The sequence below is a fragment of the Trichosurus vulpecula genome, chromosome 5 (assembly GCF_011100635.1).
Source record: "Trichosurus vulpecula isolate mTriVul1 chromosome 5, mTriVul1.pri, whole genome shotgun sequence".
Taxonomy (NCBI): domain Eukaryota; kingdom Metazoa; phylum Chordata; class Mammalia; order Diprotodontia; family Phalangeridae; genus Trichosurus; species Trichosurus vulpecula.
The window spans coordinates 66757334-66777104 of NC_050577.1; the positions used below are offsets into that span (position 1 = coordinate 66757334).

The following is a 19771-nucleotide window of genomic DNA, read 5'->3' on the forward strand; positions in this document are numbered from 1 at the left end:
TAAGCAGAATAATATTTTATTTTAGGTAGTAATGTCTGACTGGGCCTGGAAAATCCTAAATTGATTATTATTTGCCAGAATGTGAGGAAGTCTGGGATAGTAGCCGATTCTGCATTTATACATTCAAAAGTCACTTTGGAAAGTCACTGAATACGTCTGAAAATTTATAAGCTTAAAATAGTTTTAATTGAAAATTTCCCTAAAATTGGTACCTAGAAATATATTTGCTATCCCCTGAAATTTTTTCTATTCTGATGATCTCATCACCTCTTTTGTTTCTAGTTCCAGCTATTAAGTAGTCACAGGCAGCAGTTGACTCGTAATTTGGAGTTTGGGATGAAATAAGAATTTAAATATAAAGTTAAAATGGCTGCTGTCTTTAAGACCAAAACTAGTATTTTTAGGTTGTAGGCTTGTACCTTTGCAGAAAAGATTTGTTTATTATACATGTGTCCAGAGACATAGTGTACAAAAATATCTGTTTTAAAGGAAAATTAAGCATCCAGAAAGAAAACAGCACAAGTAATCAATTACTCCCTGTATAGAGGGTAACAGAAATTAAGACTAGGATTCAGGAGATTACATTTTTATTTCCATCTCCATGACTGATTACTTCCTTAGCCACAGGCAAATCACTTAAATTTCTTAGGGTCTCAATTTTCTCTTTTGTGCTATGAGGTTGTTGGGCTATCTATATAATACATACACATATATGTATAAATGTATGTTTATATGCATACACATACATATATACACACACATACGTAAAAGGTATGTATATGTTTCTTAAGATTCTTTCCAGCTTTAACATTTTATGATTTTTTAAGAATATAACACTTTTTCTTTTCTTGCCTGTAGTACGATTCCGGACAACAACTGGACTTGATTCTGCAGTTGACCCTGTCCAGATGAAAAATGTGACCTTTGAACATGTTAAAGGAGTAAGTTCAGAAGTTTTATTTGCTTCTTCAAATAGTACCTGATATGCCTTCACATAAGCTGTCTTCCATGTCTAGAGTGGTCTCCTTCTTTAACTCCATCTTTTGAAACTCCTGATTTACTTAAAGACTCAGCCTAAGTGGCACTTTCTTCATGAGGTCTTTCCTGGTCCCTGCAACTCCTAATCCTAAATGATTAAATGCATTTTTGTATTTTTTGCATCTTATATTTTCCTGTGTTATGTGCAAGTTGTCTCCCTCATTAGCAAAAAAAAGTACTTGAGGGCAGGGACTTTCGCTTTATATCCCCAGCCAGAGTTTAGCACAGTACCTGGCATATAATAAGTGCTTGTTGATTGATTGTATTATAGAGGTATATTTTACTTTTTACCTTCACTTTAATTCAACAAACATTTATCGGGTGTAAAAGCTTTGTGTAAAGCTTTTTGCTAGTTGGTGCTTCAGTTGTAGTTCTTAACTCTTTGATAATGTATAAAGGTTTAGATTATACTGCTGTTGGATAAAGTGCAAGATCTAATGCAGTATTTGTCTAGCATTTATCACCATGCTATTCCACTGAATTCTGTGAATATGTACCTAATACAGTAATATAATGAAGTAGAAGAAAGAAGTTGTGGTTAGTGATGCAGTTGCATAGCTTCATTCTTTTTCTCTTATCTTGCTTTCTGCTCTTTCTGTGTAGTTTGGTCTGGGGATTAGATAGGGAGATACCAGAGGAGTCTGGAATGGACTAGTTTGTACTAGAGAAATTGGGCTGAAATAGTGAAGCAGGTTTGCAGCTTCATAGAGACACCTGTAGCTGCCAGGGCCTTAGACTTCTGTGTTAAGTAAGCTTGCCTTTTTCGCTCTCTCATTTTGCTTTTTGCTTCTTTCTTTTCACTCTGACTCCAAACGCTTACTGCCTTTATTCTGTCTCCTACCTCACCTACATCAGTTTGAATTTCCCTACCACAAGTCAGAGTTTTAATTCTCATTAATATTAATAGTCTTCAATTTGCCATTGATCTAATCAAACTCAGGTGTAAGTGAATCCTTAGAAGGTGGATAGGAAAGTTGTGCCTTTTTAATAGTGTGTGTGTGTGTGTGTTTATAGGGAAGCCTTTAGGTATTCTTTGCTTGCTTTTTCTTACTGCTTGACGCAGTTGATTTGATCAAGACTTGGGGACTTTTTGGCACAGATGGCTACCTAAATGGCAATTGACCACCTAGCTCCCAAATACCTCCTTAAGCAAAAACCTGAGATTTACTCCAGACTGAAGAATGATCAAGAAATTCAATGAGAAATTATGGTGACCTCTACCATAGAACTACACAAGAGTCAGACAGAAGTCTACAGACAGTAGGGAAGGAGCCTGCCAGCAAAACTGGTGCCAGTACAGACACAAGCAAGCTAGCAGCCTCCTAGAGCGACTAAAATTGGGCCAGAGACATACGTAGCCTGTAGAATGTGTGTCTAGAGACAGCAGGAGCTGTGGGTTGTGAGCCACAGGTTCCCAGAGCCTCAAAGGTCCTTAGCTTTCTGTCCTGAGATGACAGTTTCTAGCCTACTGTTTTGAGATGCTATAAATTCCTGAATATCCAGTTGTCTGAATCTCAAGGACTGGGATTGGGGCTGGGGGGCAAGAGAGTAATGATTCCCAGGAGTGAGAAGTTGTGCAGGAATTCAGGGCAAGACCCAGCAGAGCCAACAAAAATGTGCAACGGGGGGACAGAACCTGGGATTGGCACAAAGCTACAGTTCGGGAACTAAATCTAGAGAGATGAGTAAGCCAAAGAAGCCATTTGCCAGTATAAACAATTATTGTAAGTCTAGAGATCCTCAAGAATCTAGCCCAGGAAGAGAAGTAACTCTATAACAACTGTAAACAGAGAGTTGGAGGAAAAAAGTGCAAGAACTACTTGAATGTCTAGAAAAAATGAAGAGATTAAAAATGAAATAAAAGCTCTGGAGGAAAGAATTCGAAAGAGAATAAATAGGATAAAAGAAAAAATGAGCAATCTTGCCGAAGTAAGGACTCCCAGAAAACTGGACTAGACTGAATAGAAACCAGTGACTCTTCGAGATAGCAAGGAATATTAGAACAAGATCAAAAAATTGAAAAAAAATGGAAGAGAAGGAAAGATGCTACCAGGAAAAACTGGCCTGGAGATTTTGCCTAGGAGACATAGTTTAAGAATCATTGGAAAGAACATCTGCCACAAAATAGTTGAAAGTGAATGTTGCAAAATTGTAAAGGTTAAACTTGTCCCCAAAGAAAAGCTATGATAAGATACCTTCCCCATGAATGTGGAAGATGGCTCTTTTTTTTTTTGGATGCATTGGTTTTGCTGGGTTTTTTCCTTTCTTTTTTTCCTTAAAATTTTTTTGTTAGAAGGGGTAGTTTTCTGGGAAGGGGAGAAGGAGGATATGGGGGAAATTTAGGTCATGTGAAAACAAAAAGACCAATACAAATTTATTAAAAAAAGAAACAGTAGCCTTCTCAAAGACCAAATTAAAAAGAAAAGTCTAGCCCCTATAATTCATGAACTCATACATGAAAATTGTACAGACCTATTAGAACCAGAGAGCAAATTGATGTGCTGAATTCATGTACAAATTCAGGTCCTGAAAAAAAATCTCCAAAAGGCAAAGTCGTCCCAGACATATCATGGCTAAAATTCAGAGTTCCCATGTTAAAGAGAAAATTTTGCAAACATTCAGAAAGAAGTGGTTCAAGGACTAGGGAACCATAGTCAGAAGTCCACAAGACCTGGTATCATAAATGAAAGGAGATCTTGCAAATATTGCAAAAGCAAAAGATAGAGGCAGCACATGAATAACAATATCTTTCAAAGCTGAGTTTTAATTCTGCAGGAAAAAATTGTTGAAAAGATCTGAAATGACTAGGAACTTGGGATATGAACACAAAAGTGAAGCGAAACCTACTGAGGTTAAGTTTATTTAAACATCAGAAGGGGCTGTATGATGATTTACTGTTCTAATCTAAACAGATTTGCTGTTCTAAAAAGGGGAGGATAAACAGGTTTCCCAGAACTATAATGTCTTCAAAGACGGTGGAGGGAATTAAATGAGACAAACAGGGACCTGACTAGGGGATGGATTGGTTCCTAATGAGAATTTTGAGAGGGGAAAGAGAATGGAGATTAAAAGGAAGAAGAGTAGTTTTAAAAGGAGCAAGAAAGGAGTGGAACTTGGCTATTTTTTAAAAATAAGTTTTATTGATATTGTCTGTTTCTTACATTATGATAATACACCATGTATCTCTTACCCTTTTCCTCCCTGAGAGCCATCCCATATGACAAATAATATTTTTTGGAGAGGAAAAATAAGTCAGCACAACTGATCGATGTATTGAAAAAGCCTGAAAACATGTAGTGTTTAATACCAAATCTCCGACCTACACATAGAGGCAGGTTATGGGTGTCTTCTCCTATCTCTTCACTTAAGTCACACATGCTCTTTATAATTTTGTTACATTTACTTTTGACTTATTGTTCTTTCCATTTCCATTGTTGTAGTTATTGTAATATGTTGTTTTCTTGGCTTTGCTTATTTCACTCTGCATCAGTTTGTGTAGGTCTTTCCATGCTTTTCTGTTTTGAATGTTCATTTTTGCTTTGTCAGATAGCATGGTGGCAACTCCTGCTTTTTTGGATTCATTTGATGCATAGTAAATTTTTTCTGTCTTGTCACCTTTATTTTGTGAACATAATTTTGTTTTTTAAATGTGCTTCTTGTGAGCAGCAGATTGTAGGGGTTTGTTTTCTTAACCATCAAATCTGTCACTCTTTCATTTTTGGTTTAATCCTTTTGCATTTAAAGTTTTAAGTTAGATTTATATTTTCCTTCATTTGACTCATGTTTTTTTTTTTTAACAAATTAAGATTTCCGCCCCCCTTTTCTACTGTAAACAGTATTATTTTTTTTCCTTCAGTTACTTTAGTCTTTTCTTAGGGTGGCCCTTTTCCCACTGGTTCTCTTCCTCTCACTCCTGATCCCTTTCTCATTTGTTACCCTTTTCACTTTAGGGTTTTGTTTATTGGTTATTTTTTCTCCTGCTTTTATCTGGTTATGTTTCTTCCCCTTCTTTTTTCTTCTCAGTCAAGTAGATTTGCCTTTCCTCTCCTCCCCTTCAGTGGATCCTGTTCTCTAGTTTGTGAAATTTCATTTGCTTTGTGCCCCTTTCCAAAAAGTATTTCTTCCATCCTCTTCATTATCTATCCTCTTTGTTTGCTCTAGACTCATTCTCTGCTTCATGACCCTTGTAATATTTGGTCTTATGTTTGGGGTGTGTGAGAAGAGGAAGAGGTGGGGAGAGTGGACATCAGATGAACTTTACTCTCATCCGAAGTAGAGAAAGGAAGGTTGAACACTTCAGTACACACAGTTTTGTGCAGATATACATGAATGTGAAAACAAGGCAGGATAGAGAAGATACCAGGGAAGTAATAGGCCCGAGCAAAAGAAGTGAGTGAAGATTAAAATAGAAAAATAAAAGCAAAGAACTAACATCTAAGGGTGTGCCTAGTCACTGGGAATGGCTGGACGAATTGTGGTTTATGAATACAGTTGGAAATTATTCCTTAAGAAGTGATGAAAGAGTCAATTTTAAGATAATCCTGAGTAGTATGAACTGATGCTGAGTGAGGCGAACAAAGTCAGGAGAATTTACACAGGGATAATGCAGAGCAAGACAACTTTGAAAGACCTAAGAACCCCAATCAGTGCATTGAGCAAAGTTGGTTCCAGGGGACCTGTGCTGAAGCATGTTACCCATCTCCTGGAGGGGAGTGATGGACTTAAGGTGCAGAAAGAGATAAATGTTTTGGGACTGTGGTCACTGTCAGTTGGTTTTGCTTGACTATGCTACTTGTTAATAAGGTTCTTCCCTCCCCCCTTCCCTGTTAGCAGTAGTAATTCTGAAAAAAGAGCTGTTGAAATATTTTTTTTAAATGCACAGAGAAGAAGAAAGAAACTCACAATGAAAAGAGGTAAGCCAGATAGTTTTGAAAGTAACTTGTGGAATTTATTATGTACCTTTAAAAATTTTGTAATGTATGATTCCTACTTCATAGGGTTATGAGGATCATATGAAATAAGTATAAAATGCTTTGCAAACATTAAAAGACTAGCTACTTATTTTATTTTTAAATTATTCTAAGTTCCAAGTTCTCTCCATCCCTCCCCCATCCATTGAGAAGGAAAGAAATAAAATATCCACTGTATTGTATTGTATATGAAGTCATGCAAAACAGATTTCTTGAGTTTATCTGTTAATCATTTAAAGAGCAAGTGGTATGAGATAGAGAAATAGAGATTTAGTTTCATATAAAATACTATTTTGGTGTTTTCTCGTATATGCACAAATGATCATTTTTGGTGTTTAATTTAAAAATAAATGAATTTTGGGAGGAGGGGTAGATAATAGTCCTACTGTACTCTGCTGCTCAGTGCATATTCACTTAGAGTATCTGTTCAGTGGTGGGTACTATATCCTAAGCTGAACATTTACAGGCTTATCCAAAGAAAAGCAAACAATGGTCAGAAGCTCCCTAAAATCATGTTGTTTAGGTGTGCTCGAAGAGACTAGAACATGAGTTCTTAACTTTTCTTTGTGCTGTGGACCCTTTTGGCAACTTGAGTAAAAAAACATGGACTCCGTCTTAGACTGATATTTAATAATTCATAATGAAATGCTAAATTTCAGTTAGATGTTAATGAAAATAAAGATTTATTTTCCGCTACTCACATTTATGGGTTCTTTTGGGAATCCATGGCCCTCAGATTAAAAACTTCCTGAACTAGAGAGGGGCATTTTAATCTATAAAGCCAAAACCAAGATTTTTTTTTTTGTGGGGAGTGTAACAAAAAAGGGAGATTGGTATGTTACTTAACTGTTTCACTGAAATATTTGGGTCTAGGGCTGATGATTTGTACCCTATCTAACCTTTTTGGCAAGCCCCTTAGGTTCTCTGTGTTTCAGTTTTTTGTCTATAAAATGGGGATACTAATATTTGCACTAGACACCTAATAATTATTGTGAGAAAAGTGTTTGTAAACCTAAAAGTACTAAATATAAGCTATTACTAACATTATTATTATTGTGGGGAACACATTTTGAGGTATGATAGTAGGTAAGCATTTTTAATTGAAATCAGAAAGAAACCAAGTTAACCATAGCACCAGATGATTTTTTCGATGGAAAAAAATAGATAACTATAAATTTTGCATTGCTCGTATATGTGTGTGTGTGTGTGTGTGTGTGTGTGTGTATGTGTATAAACATACACATTTAATTTGTCTTAGGTGGAGGAAGCTAAACAAGAATTACAGGAAGTTGTTGAATTCTTGAAAAATCCTCAAAAGTTTACTGTGCTTGGAGGTAAACTTCCAAAAGGTAAGAGATCAGTCCTCTAATCATGATAATTCAAATTAAAAATACAATAAAACCTAATTAATTCAGATTCCACTAACTTAGAGTTTATCTTCCATTAGGACATTAGTTGAGCTAGTTTACTTTTCATTATGAAGAGAGAATAACTCAGTACTGTTAATAATAGGCGGAAAGTTTAAACCAGTACAATAGATGTGTCCTTGCTTCTTGCCTTGATACATCAATATAAGCAGAAGCTTGGTGTAGTATAAGTGATATTGGACTTGGAGCCAGGAAGACATGAATTCAAATACTGCCTCAAGACTGACTAGCTGTGTGAAACTGAGCAAGTTACTTAACCTCTCACTGCTTTAGTTTCCTCATCTGTAAAAGTGAGCATATTAGAGTAGATGGCCTCTTAAGATTTTTTTCCAGCTCTGAAATCTATGATTCTGTGATTTTGTGAAAAAATTTCAGGGAATGGAGACAACTGTTGTATTGATATACTTATTCATCACAGAATAATCTTAGAATCTGTCATAGTCTGATGACACTGATATTTATTTAATAAAATCTCAAATGTTGAAATTTAGTACTAATATGAGTTAACACCTGTTTTACGCAACTGATGTCTTCATAAAAATGGAGGAACTTTATTTTTCCATAGACCTTAGGATAAGGCTTTGGATTGGAAGGCCTTTCTAAGTCTGAATCTATAATCTTAGTTTTTTTCAATGTTCTCTAAGGCAGACTGTCCACAGGCAAAGCACTTTAACTTCTCTGATGCTTAGTTTCTTTGTAAAATATTAATAGCTCTATTCACCTATGTCAAGGTTGTTGTAAGGGTTAATGTTCAAGTTCTTTAAAAACTTAAAGGGTTCTGTTCCTAAGTTGATCTGCAGATAGCTTAAATATGGGGAAACTAGTTATGGGAAACAATTGGAAATGCATTATCAACAAGTATAAGTTTTAAAAAAAATACCTAGATCAGAAATTCTTAATCTTTATTGTTTCACAGACCCCTTTATTATTCTGGTTAAATTTATAGAGTCCTTAGAATAGTGGTTTTAAACGCATAAAATAAAATATGTAAAGTTATAAAGGAAACCAATTATGTCAAAGTACAGTTATCAAACTATTTTTTAAAAAAGGTTATAGACCTCAGGTTAAGAACCCCTGGCCTAGAGAATATCTAGTGTCTTTTAGTTCTAATATTGTATTTTGCTTTTAGAAATTGATTTGAGAGGTTTTTACCTTATTTTGGATAACATGAATATTTTCTTCTTTAGGCATTCTTTTAGTTGGACCCCCAGGGACAGGGAAGACACTTCTTGCTCGAGCTGTGGCTGGAGAAGCTGATGTTCCTTTTTATTATGCTTCTGGATCAGAATTTGATGAGATGTTCGTGGGTGTTGGAGCCAGCCGTATCAGAAATCTTTTCAGTATGTACAATAATATACATATTAGAAAATGCTACAATTACTACTTGAGGGGCGTGGGGAGAAACTCATTCACAAGGATTTCCACCTTAAAAGCAAGGACTTAACCAATTCAGTTCCCTTTCTGCCTGAGTTGATTAGTCATGAATGACAGTGGATCAGGATTATTATAAGTTGGACAGGAACTGGTTTTAGGGAATTTGGCATGTAAAGTAGAGTTGCAGCCTTCCGCAAAGGCAATATAGCCCTAGGATTTAGTATGATGGCGGTGGGATGGGTTGGAGTAAAGTGGCCAGGGATAAAGTAGGTTAGGGGCTACTAGAGAGGACTGAGGTTTTTTCCTCCACATTTTAATTCATTGATATAATAGTATGTAAATAGGGAATGCTGGCTGCACCTCTTAAGGTATATGATTTTATAGCTGAATATGTTCGTGTTTGCTAATTTTGTATTACTATATTATCCTCTTTGACTTGTTCAAATATTACTGAAAGAGGTTAAGTTCTAAGTGAATTTTATGTCGTGTTATTTTTTTTCACAATGAGCGTTTCTTTTTGTATTCAGATATATTGTAGATCCTTGACAGTTATTAGTGGCGAATTTTGTTGTTTGGTTATTTTTTAGTCATGTCCAACCCTTCGTGACCCCTTTTGGGGTTTTCTTGGCAAAAACACTGGAGGGGTTTGTCATTTCCTCCTGCACCTCATTTAACAGATGAGGAAACTGGTGCAAACAGGGTGAAGTGACTTGCCCAGGGTCACACAGCTAGGAAGTGTCTGAGGTCACATTTGAACTCAAATCCTCCTGACTCTAGGTCCAGCACTCTATCCACTGTGCTACTTAGCTGCCCTTACTTGCCATTTGTGTTAAATGTATGCCTTTTATTTAAAAATGTTTGGATCTATTTTCTCATTTGTTAGGGGAAGCAAAAGCAAACGCACCTTGTGTTATATTTATTGACGAATTGGATTCTGTTGGTGGAAAGAGGATTGAGTCACCAATGCATCCTTATTCGAGACAAACCATAAATCAACTTCTTGCTGAAATGGATGGGTAATTAAAAGTTGTTTTCTTTGTCTTCATACCATATTAATTTTTGAATGAGTTATCCTCCATTATAAGTTTTAAGAACTTTAAAGAAAGTCTGAGTTGATAAACTTGAAAAGCAGATTTAGCTACACTTCATATTTGTATCTGAGTTATTTGATAGAGTTATGCTCTTCTGAAAGTGAACAGTAGGAACTCTTTAAAGTGCATATTGACCAGATTGATGTGTTGTTTTGTTCCTAACATTATTAATCTGTAAGTTGCCACTTTTTAAGAGTTAGCCATGTTTTTCTGGCTAGTTACCTCCCACATTTGGTTTTAATTAAGTAGTACTTAAGATGGGAGATAAGTAGTACATTAGAATTTTTCTGTTTACTTGGAATTATCAATGAAATGTGTCACTTACTTTTGTCATCACTGTTGCTTTTTTTAAAAAATAGTTTTAAACCTAATGAAGGAGTTATCATCATAGGAGCGACAAACTTCCCTGAAGCATTAGATAAGTATGTATAAAATTAGTTTTTCATGAAAACTTCCTTTCTAAAATGTTTATATTTGCTTTGAGGAGATTTCTTAATTTAAGAAAAAATTGCACTGAAATTTCCTGGTCTTTAAAAATTGGCTTATGTCTGGGGTTTCATAGACAGATAAAGCCTTTCATTTTCCTTTGATATAGTATGTTCCCTAGTAACTCTTGTCCTAGATTCTTCTTTCAAAGTGAGAAGGGCCAAAGTTTTTATTCTGTATTGTTCTCACTAAACCAACAGTGATGTTAACTTATGCTGTAGGCTGGGGGTGCTTAATCTGTCTTAGTGAACTTATTTGTAAAAGTTATTGTGATCATTGTATTTCAATATAATTGATTTTTTAAATGTGCAGTTCCTTGCATTTTATTTTATGCCTTTTCATAAGACTGAAAAGAGATTCATAGGTTTCCCCAGACTTCTAAACAGGTCCTTGATACAAAAAAGAGTTTACGAACGCGTGCCTTGGTCCTTTTCCCATATTTATTTGTGTTTCTGTGAATGTTGTTGGACATGAGACATGCCCGTATATTCAAGGTAGTAGAGACCCAATGAGTATTTCTTCAGAAACTGCTTAGTTCAGTGGCCTAGTCTAGTTTCTGACTGCCACCCACTGTCTTCCTCTTTTCCCTTAAATGAAATAAACCTGGGGAGGTCTTAAATTTCAGTGCCAGCTTTTGATTTATTGAATCTGGATTGTGGACTTTTTTTTCCCACTTTTTGTTTGTAGTGCTTTAATACGTCCCGGTCGCTTTGACATGCAAGTTACAGTTCCAAGACCAGATGTAAAAGGTCGAACAGAAATTCTCAAATGGTATCTGAATAAAATAAAATTTGATCAATGTAAGTTAAAATTCCAGCTGTATATTTTTTTCTTTCTCAGCACAATGACAATAGATTGGTGAATGTTTTGAAGGCCAGGAACACCTTCGTATCTCTATCTTATAAATTGATTTCTAAGAACTGCATGCCAGAAATCATCTATTATTTTAAACTTTTTCTCATCTAAAATTGTGGTCGTAGTAGGTCTTTAAATCCTGTTTCACTATATATGGACATAGTTGGTTTTCCAAATGATTCTACCTTCTGTGATTGTATAGAGTCATGTCTGAAATAGCAGCGCTGAACTGACAGTTTTTTCCACAGCACCATTAGTTTTGTTGTTTGATGGCCATTTTAGGTATTATTTGAAGAAGCTGTTCCTCTGTAACTCTTGTAAATTTGTGCTTGGCTGAAGGTTTAGTACACAAGAAGCTTCAGCTTTATCTCTATTTGCAAGTCAAAGGTTAACAAGATATTTTGAATTTGCATATTCTGATAATATTTTTCTATACTTAATAGTCACTCCCCTAGGAGTAATGACACTTCTACAATTTAACTTTTTTGGAGCCCTTTAGGAGTTGACTGTTTCAGCCTATGATGACCTCATGAATTGCTAAAAGTGAAAATGAAGCAGCAGAGATATAGTCTGGTCCAGGACTGTCCAAAATGCAGCCTGAGGGCCCCATAGTGCATACAGCATAGAAATTTACATAAATGCTTTAGTAAACAAAGCCTAGCTACCACAGAGCTCTCACTAAAATGGCAAATCAAAATATATTGTCTTTTGTTTCAATAAAAACTTAAGGTTGGACAGCCCTGGTGTGGGCAATAGTAAGACCACCTGCCTTTGTTTCCCTGTCCAGAAAATGAAGACTATAATGATTTTTGAGGTCTGTGTTAGCCCTAAGAAATTATTCTGTGAGTTTGTCGTTGTAAGCTTACCATTTTCTGATTTTGAGTATCAGGCATATAGCCTCTTGTACCTCTTTGATATTTTAAGGCAGAGGCAGACCATCATATGGACCTCATTGCTACACACAATTGGTCATCTCTGAATTTGGTTTTTAGATATCCTGTGGTGATTGAGTCCTTTCTTAATACTTCCTTTGATGCCTCTTTGTGGTATGTAGATAACCCTGTATTTCTGAAAGTGGATTCCATTGAGTCCTCCTAGGTTCTATTGATCTGGAAAGGCTTTGAATGAGAGCCCTGGACCATTGTATTGTAACTAATCTGGCTAAATTTAGAGAGACTTATCACCACATTAGATACAAGGTGATGAACTTTTGGGCCACCGTAATTCTTGAAAACTATCTTTTTTAGAGTATTTGCAGTCTGTGTGAGAGATAATAGCCATACTGATGAAATTATAGGTCATTGAAGTATTGAACTGGTTATACTTCTGTCTTAAGGTTCATTTAAATGACTACATTATAAAAATAAAATCTTGTTCTGATCTTTTTACTAAATTGTGAAATCTAGTTTCCACTTTTGTCTCTTTCCTTCAGAGAGATTGTTTAAATATTTATGATAAAATAATTCTTGTATAGAATAAAGCATTTTGCCATGTAGCTTCTAGTTTTACCCTTTTTGCCTTGATTGAACAATTGCTCAAAATTTTCTCTCAGTATCTTTCAGAATTAAGTATTAAACATCTTAGTATTTGATAGTAAATCCACCCTTGGCTTCCATTTTTTAAGTTTTAGTGTTTATGTTCTTTTTACATAGCTGTTGATCCAGAAATAATAGCTCGTGGTACAGTTGGATTTTCTGGAGCAGAGTTAGAGAATCTTGTGAATCAAGCTGCATTAAAAGCAGCTGTTGATGGGAAAGATATGGTTACCATGAAGGAACTGGAGTTCTCCAAGGATAAAATTTTAATGGGTATGTTTCTCTTGTACTTTAACTTTCTTTTCAGTTTAACTGAAATAATTCAGAGAGTAAATTGTTTTTGTACACATAAATCCCAGTCTCAAATCTTCTTTTGATTGTGTGTGCATTTCTTCATTATCATCATTATCAGACCTTTTTGGCAAGTCATAACTTCTCCAGGTCATTCTATAATTACATAAAATAAAAGGAATGAATTATTACATTTCTAAGGTTCTTTCCACCTGTAAAATCATATTGTTCTAGTGTTCTGTAGAGCTAAACTATGTACATAAAATTTTCTCCTTAAAAAACCTGAATTTTCTTCTTTGGAGTTTTGGCTGTAAGAATTTTTGTAAATACTAGAATGTGAACTAAGTACCCTTGGACAGTATTTCCTATTTTCTTCGCAAGGTACCAAAGCTATCTGTCTAGCCCTGCATTTCAGTTTTGCACTTAGTAACAAGAGCGTCGGTTTGATTTTAAAAGCCTTCCCTTTTGGCTGACAAGACACAAAATGGTCTGAGGTATTAATCAAGCATTATATTAATCATCTACTATGAGGCAGGTACTGTGTTGGAGTTAAGAAAACAGAAATGCAACAGTCCCTCACGAAACAGTTATGTTTGGGTAAGTGACCTATATATTGTATAAGAATATACAGAAAGGTTAATTTTGAGGAGGTACTGGGAAGTGAGGAGTCAGGAAAGACCTCATGAAAGTAGTGACATTTGAGAAAAGCCTTGAAGAAAACTAGGGATTTAAAGAATTGGAATTGAGAAGGAAATGCCTTCTAGGCAAAGGCAAAGAAACAGGAGATAGAATGACATGTAAGGAACACCAAGAAGGCCAGTTTAACTAGACTGTAGGGTGGATGAAGAGGAATAATGTTGGGCTTGGAAGGCAGGTTGGGGCCAGGTTATGTACTTTAAATGACAGAGGAGTTTGTATTTGATCCTAGAGGTAATAAGGAGCCCCTGGAGTTTGAATAGGTTTGTGACATAGTTAGACTTGTGCTTTAGGAATAACACTTTGGCAATAGTATGAATGATTCATTGGATTGGGGAGAAACCAGTTTGGAGGCTTGTTGTCATAGTCTTGGCAAGAGATGATGAAAAAGTGGACTGCGGTGGTAACTGTAAATGGACAGAAGGGGATGGTTGTGTGAAAGATGTTGTCATGGTAGATTAATAAGGTTTGCAAACTGATCGGAAATTAGGAGGGAAGGTGACTGAAGAATTGAGGATAACTCTGAGGTGGCAAACCTGGTTGTCTAGAAACGGAGTGGTGTCTTGAATATTGGAGGAAAAATAATGAGTTCTGTTTTGGGCATGTTGAGTGTGAGGTTCCTGAAGAATTTCCAGTTCAAAATGTTCTCCTACAGGTAGTTCATGATATGGCACTGAAGGTTAGGATAGTTGTAGCAAGAATCATGTTTTGGTGTGTAGTACCCAAACTGCAAACATACTGTAAACAAAATAACAATTTAAAAAAAAAACCCCATAAACAAACCATACTACAAACCCATGTTTGTTGCACAGAGACATACTTCCTTGAAAGGAGTTCAGTAAAAATATTTCTTTAATTTTTAATATGTTGTGTATTTTATATGAGATATTCCATATCATCAAGTGTCAAGTGCCACAGTTCAGTTCTGAAGGCATATGTATAAAAGGATAGTTTTCTTCATCCATTTTCAATACTTAATTTTGAATTTTTCCTTTCATCCTTGACCTTTAAAATATCAATTTTATAAATTTTATTTTTAAAGTTTATTCTAAACATAGTGTTGTAAACATCAAGAAAAATAAATTCAAATATCTAAATGATAAAGATTTTTGTTCATATGTTTATGTTAACTTCAGCAGGAAGGTAAAAAAAAAACTGCTTCTGTGATCCATTCTGAACTTTTTCTTTCCAGTAATTCTTCCTCATTTAGTTGCTCTCAGTATTTTAATTATTTATATAATTATAGTTAGCATTTATATTGTTGTTCCGATTTTCCTTTTTTTCATAATGTTTTAGCTTTTTGGAGGGGGAAAGAGTAGATCCTAAATATTGTAATGTTTTGGATTTTTTTTTTTTACATGAAACAGGACATGTATTTTCTAGAAATTGAACTGGGTAACAATGGGGATAGTTTGACTTTCTGTTATTGCAAAACTGGCATTTATTGTGCAAGATTGTTTTTTCATAATATACTTATTTTATTTTGTCTGCTTCTACCTCTACCCAGCTAAGGACATAATTTCAGATTCAATAACACTTAGTATTGTATTAAGTCAAATAACTTCTTTGATTCAATAAACTATTCTTGAATGTACTGTTTCAATTAAGTGATTTCTCATTTTTAGGTCCTGAACGTAGAAGTGTAGAAATTGATAATAAAAACAAAACCATCACTGCATATCATGAATCTGGCCATGCAATTATCGCATATTACACTAAAGATGCTATGCCTATCAACAAAGCTACAATCATGCCAAGAGGACCAACACTTGGACATGTGAGGCTTTAGAAACTTTTTATTTGTTGATTTTCAAGATAAAGGTTCCTGTAGCGGTCATTAGTGAACCCTCTGATTAGTAATAAAGTTGTATAAACTGTCTGTAGAAATATAGTGTGTTCTAATGGGTAGAACATGTTTACATCTTTAGTTGAAACTGTTTTTGAAATTTTCTTTCTGAACTTACTTGAAGATGTACCAGATATTCTTCTGAAGTGTATTTTTCTTGATGAGTGCTTTTTCCTATTTAGATACAGATTCAGAATACCCCATCTTTAATTCTTGGATAACTTTTATTTCTTAAAAATCACAAAAGCAAAACTTAGATCACAAGTCACCAGTTCTATATTTTTCTTAACTGTTCTGGTTTAGGATCACGTAGCACAAGTACCAATTTAATATTTCCTCCTGGCTGTAGACATTTTAATATCGATTCATCTTTGATGATGACATAGATCCTCTCACAGTATAATGCAGCCGAGGTGTAGTAGGGCTGCCAGGTGTTGCAGTGGGATAGAGTGCTAGACTTGGAGTCAGGAACAGCCGTGTTCCAATTCTTCCTTGGACACTTACTAGTTGTGTAGGTGACTCTGGGCCAAAATCTCAGTTTCTTCATCTGTAGAATGGGGATAATAAGAGCATCTACTTCTTAGCATTGCTGTGAGAATTAAATGTGATTATATTTGTAAAGCATTTTGCAAGTCTTAATAGGTTGTATATAAGTGCCGTTACCATCATCGTCATTATTACTGTTGTTGTTATCCTCATTCACCCTTTTGGCATAAAATAAACATTGGTCTGAAGTTGAAATAATTTTCTTCTTGTGTTGCTACATTTCTCATTAATTGGTTCAGAGCATAATGCTAGGTGGTGAGCAGTAAGAATACTGATCTTTTTTTGAGAACTGTGGATCTGACTTTTTCCTTCTGTTATAATATGAACATTTCTCCCATTTTGTAGGTGTCACTTCTACCTGAAAATGATAGATGGAATGAAACTAGGTCCCAGCTGCTTGCTCAAATGGATGTTAGTATGGGAGGAAGAGTTGCAGAGGAGCTTATATTTGGAACTGACCATATTACAACAGGTTGACTGCAAAGAATTGCTGTGGTTCAAATATTGGTTTACTAATATAATAACTTTTAAAAATACTGATTTACTTATTTTTAATATAGGTGCTTCAAGTGACTTTGATAATGCTACTAAAATAGCAAAGCGAATGGTGACTCGATTTGGAATGAGTGAAAAGGTAAGAGCTCATTTTTATCTCATTTTCTCTTTTTCCTCTTTTTCTTTTGAGAGATGCCTTATTTCAGTATTTTTCCCATAGTTAGTAAGTAGTATGAACAATTTCCCATTATTTGGTCAAGTGGTGAACAAAGATGATCAGCGTTTTTCCTACTTAATTGATTTAAAAGTTCTTCATTTTGTAAGAAAAAGCTGTATTTGGTAAGTTTTGTTTTGTATCCCATCTTTATTCACATCTTTTTACATTGATTCTTAGTTGCCTCTAGGAGAAAATTTTGAAGCATATGACAACATAACCAGTATTTAGACTGTGCTAGAATTTGAGCCTTCCACAAATGTAATGGAAGTAAATAACTTCCAATAGAATATTTTTTTGTTTTCTTGTTTCATTCCACTACATTGTCACAGTTGCTAGGTATAGTAGCTATTTATCTCTTGTACTATATTTCTAATTTGGGAGAAATATGAAAGAAATTACGGGACTGTAGGATTCAGAGCTGGGAGGGACAAAAGAGATCACATAGTCCAGTGGTTTCCATTCAGTGATTCTTGATGATGGCCCAGAATTTGTGCTAAAAACTCTTTAATGGCATCTTGAGCAGTAGATAACTTTTAAGAATATTATAAGTAATATAAATTAAATTACCCTGGGTATTTATAACACTTAAAAAAAATTCACATTGGGAACTACTGATCTAATTCAGTCTGCTCATTTTGCCAATTAGGAAACTGCAGACCAGTGAGGTTAATTGATTGACTCATTGTCATATAAATGGTTAAAAGCAGAGCCCAGACTTTAATCCAGGTGCTCTGATTTCAAATCTAGTGTTCTTTTCATCATAAAGACCTCTGGTATTCATGTTCAGTGGTGCCATATGTATTTAATTTAGGGAAATTCAACTCTAAATGCTTGACAAAGAAAGGAGGAGAAATAATAACTTAAAGATTCAGCATGACCTTCTACTTAGTACGAAAATACCTCATGTGAGCGTAAAATGGGAGGCTGAAACCTGTTGTTTTTCTCAGTTGGTTCCCATTCCCAGTGCCTCTTATATCAGCCCTTCCCTGTATTGAATGTGTTTCTAGAATCTTTTTAAGTATTCTCATAGACAGTCTTTGTCCATCCTTCATAGATTGGTAGAATTAAGGAGAGGAACAACCTTGGTTGGCCTTTCTTCCATTCCTAGTCATCTAGAATTGCTCCTGCTGGGGTGTGGAGCCAAGATGGCGGGTGGAAAGCAGGGACTTGCGTGAGCTCCCCACCACGTCTCTCCAAAAACCTATAAAAAATGACTCTGAACAAATTCTAGAACTGCAGAACCCACAAAATAGCAGAGGGGAGCAGGGATCCAGCCCAGGACAGCCTGGATGGTCGCTGGATGAGGTCCATCACCCAGGGAGTGGAGGGGAGCAGAGCTCAGCGTGGGAGGCAGCAGGACCAACCAGACCAGGAGCCAGGCAGGACAGGCCCTAGCACCCTGAATCAGTGAGCTGTGGCAGTTACCAGACTTCTCAACCCATAAACACCAAAGACAACAGAGAAGGTTAGTGGGAAAAGCTGCAGGGGACAGAGTTCGCAGTTCGGCCACTGCCCCAGGGGCAGCAGGGGAGGTGCAGCTACAGAACTACAGCTGCAGTTACTTCCGGCCCCAGGCCCACCTGGTGGGAGGAATTAAGTGGCGGATCAGTGCAGGAGTGCAGAGCCTGCTGAAGATTTGCGTCAGGTGTGGGTTGGTGGTTCTTGAGGAAGGAGGAGTGCTGGTGTGGCAGAGCTGGCTGTATAGAAATAGCTCTGAAATCAACGGCGCATCCCCTCAAGCTTGGAACAAAGTACTCTTTGCCCTACAAGCAGTCATACCCCGACGAAAAACTCAAGGGTTAAGTAAGTTGTCTGGAAACGTGGCCAGGCAGCGAAAACACACCCAGATTCAGTCTCAGACTTTGGAATTCTCCTTTGGTGACAAAGAAGACCAAAACATATGGCCTGAAGAAGTCAACAAAGTGCAAGAGCCTACACCAAAAGCCTCCAAGAAAAGCATGAGCTGGTCTCAGGCCATGGAAGAACTCAAAAAGGAGTTGGAAAAGCAAGTTAGAGAAGTAGAGGAAAAATTGGGACGAGAAATGAGAATGATGCAAGAAAACCATGAAAAATAAGTCAATGACTTGCTAAAGGAGACCCAAAAAAATACTGAAAAAAATATTGAAGGAAACAACACTTTAAAAAATAGACTAACTCAAATGGCAAAAGAGCTCCAAAAAGCCAATGAGGAGAAGAATGCTTTGAAAGGCAGAATTACCCAAATGGAAAAGGAGCTCCAAAAGACCACTGAAGAAAATACTACCTTAAAAATATGATTGGAGCAAGTGGAACCTAGTGACTTTATGAGAAATCAAGATATTATAAAACAGAACCAAAGGAATGAAAAAATGGAAGACAATGTCAAATATCTCATTGGAAAAACACTGAACCTAGAAAATAGATCCAGGAGAGATAATTTAGAAATTATTGGACTACCTGAAAGCCATGATCAAAAAAAGAGCCTAGATATCATCTTTCAAGAAATTATCAAGGAGAATTGCCCTGATATTATGACAGAGGGTAAAATAGAAATTGAAAGAATCCACCGATCGCCTCCTCAAATAGATCCCAAAAAGAAAACTCCTAGGAACATTGTCACCAAATTCCAGAGCTCCCAGATCAAGGAGAAAATACTGCAAGCAGCCAGAAAGAAACAATTTTAATATTGTGTAAAAACAATCAGGATAACACAGGATCTGGCAGCTTCTACTTTAAGCGGCCGAAGGGCTTGGAATATGGTATTCTGGAGGTCAATGGAGCTAGGATTAAAACCAAGAATCACCTACCCAACAAAACTAAGTATCATGCTCCAAGGCAAAGTATGGACTTTCAATAAAATAGAGGACTTTCAAGCTTTCTCAGTGAAAAGACCAGAGCTGAATAGAAAATCTGACTTTCAAACAC

General features: G+C 35.9%; 1 protein-coding gene across 1 annotated transcript in view; it reads left to right on the top strand.

The window, feature by feature from the left end:
* The window catches only part of YME1L1 (YME1 like 1 ATPase), a 43898-nt gene that overhangs the window by 14069 nt on the left and 10058 nt on the right, over positions 1-19771 (top strand). Inside the window, exons 8-17 of the mRNA XM_036759467.1 lie at positions 859-941; positions 7267-7357; positions 8623-8775; positions 9693-9825; positions 10260-10322; positions 11074-11186; positions 12894-13049; positions 15389-15540; positions 16501-16627; positions 16716-16789. Coding sequence (XP_036615362.1) covers positions 859-941; positions 7267-7357; positions 8623-8775; positions 9693-9825; positions 10260-10322; positions 11074-11186; positions 12894-13049; positions 15389-15540; positions 16501-16627; positions 16716-16789 — 1145 coding nt within the window. The remainder of the gene's footprint in view (positions 1-858; positions 942-7266; positions 7358-8622; positions 8776-9692; positions 9826-10259; positions 10323-11073; positions 11187-12893; positions 13050-15388; positions 15541-16500; positions 16628-16715; positions 16790-19771) is intronic.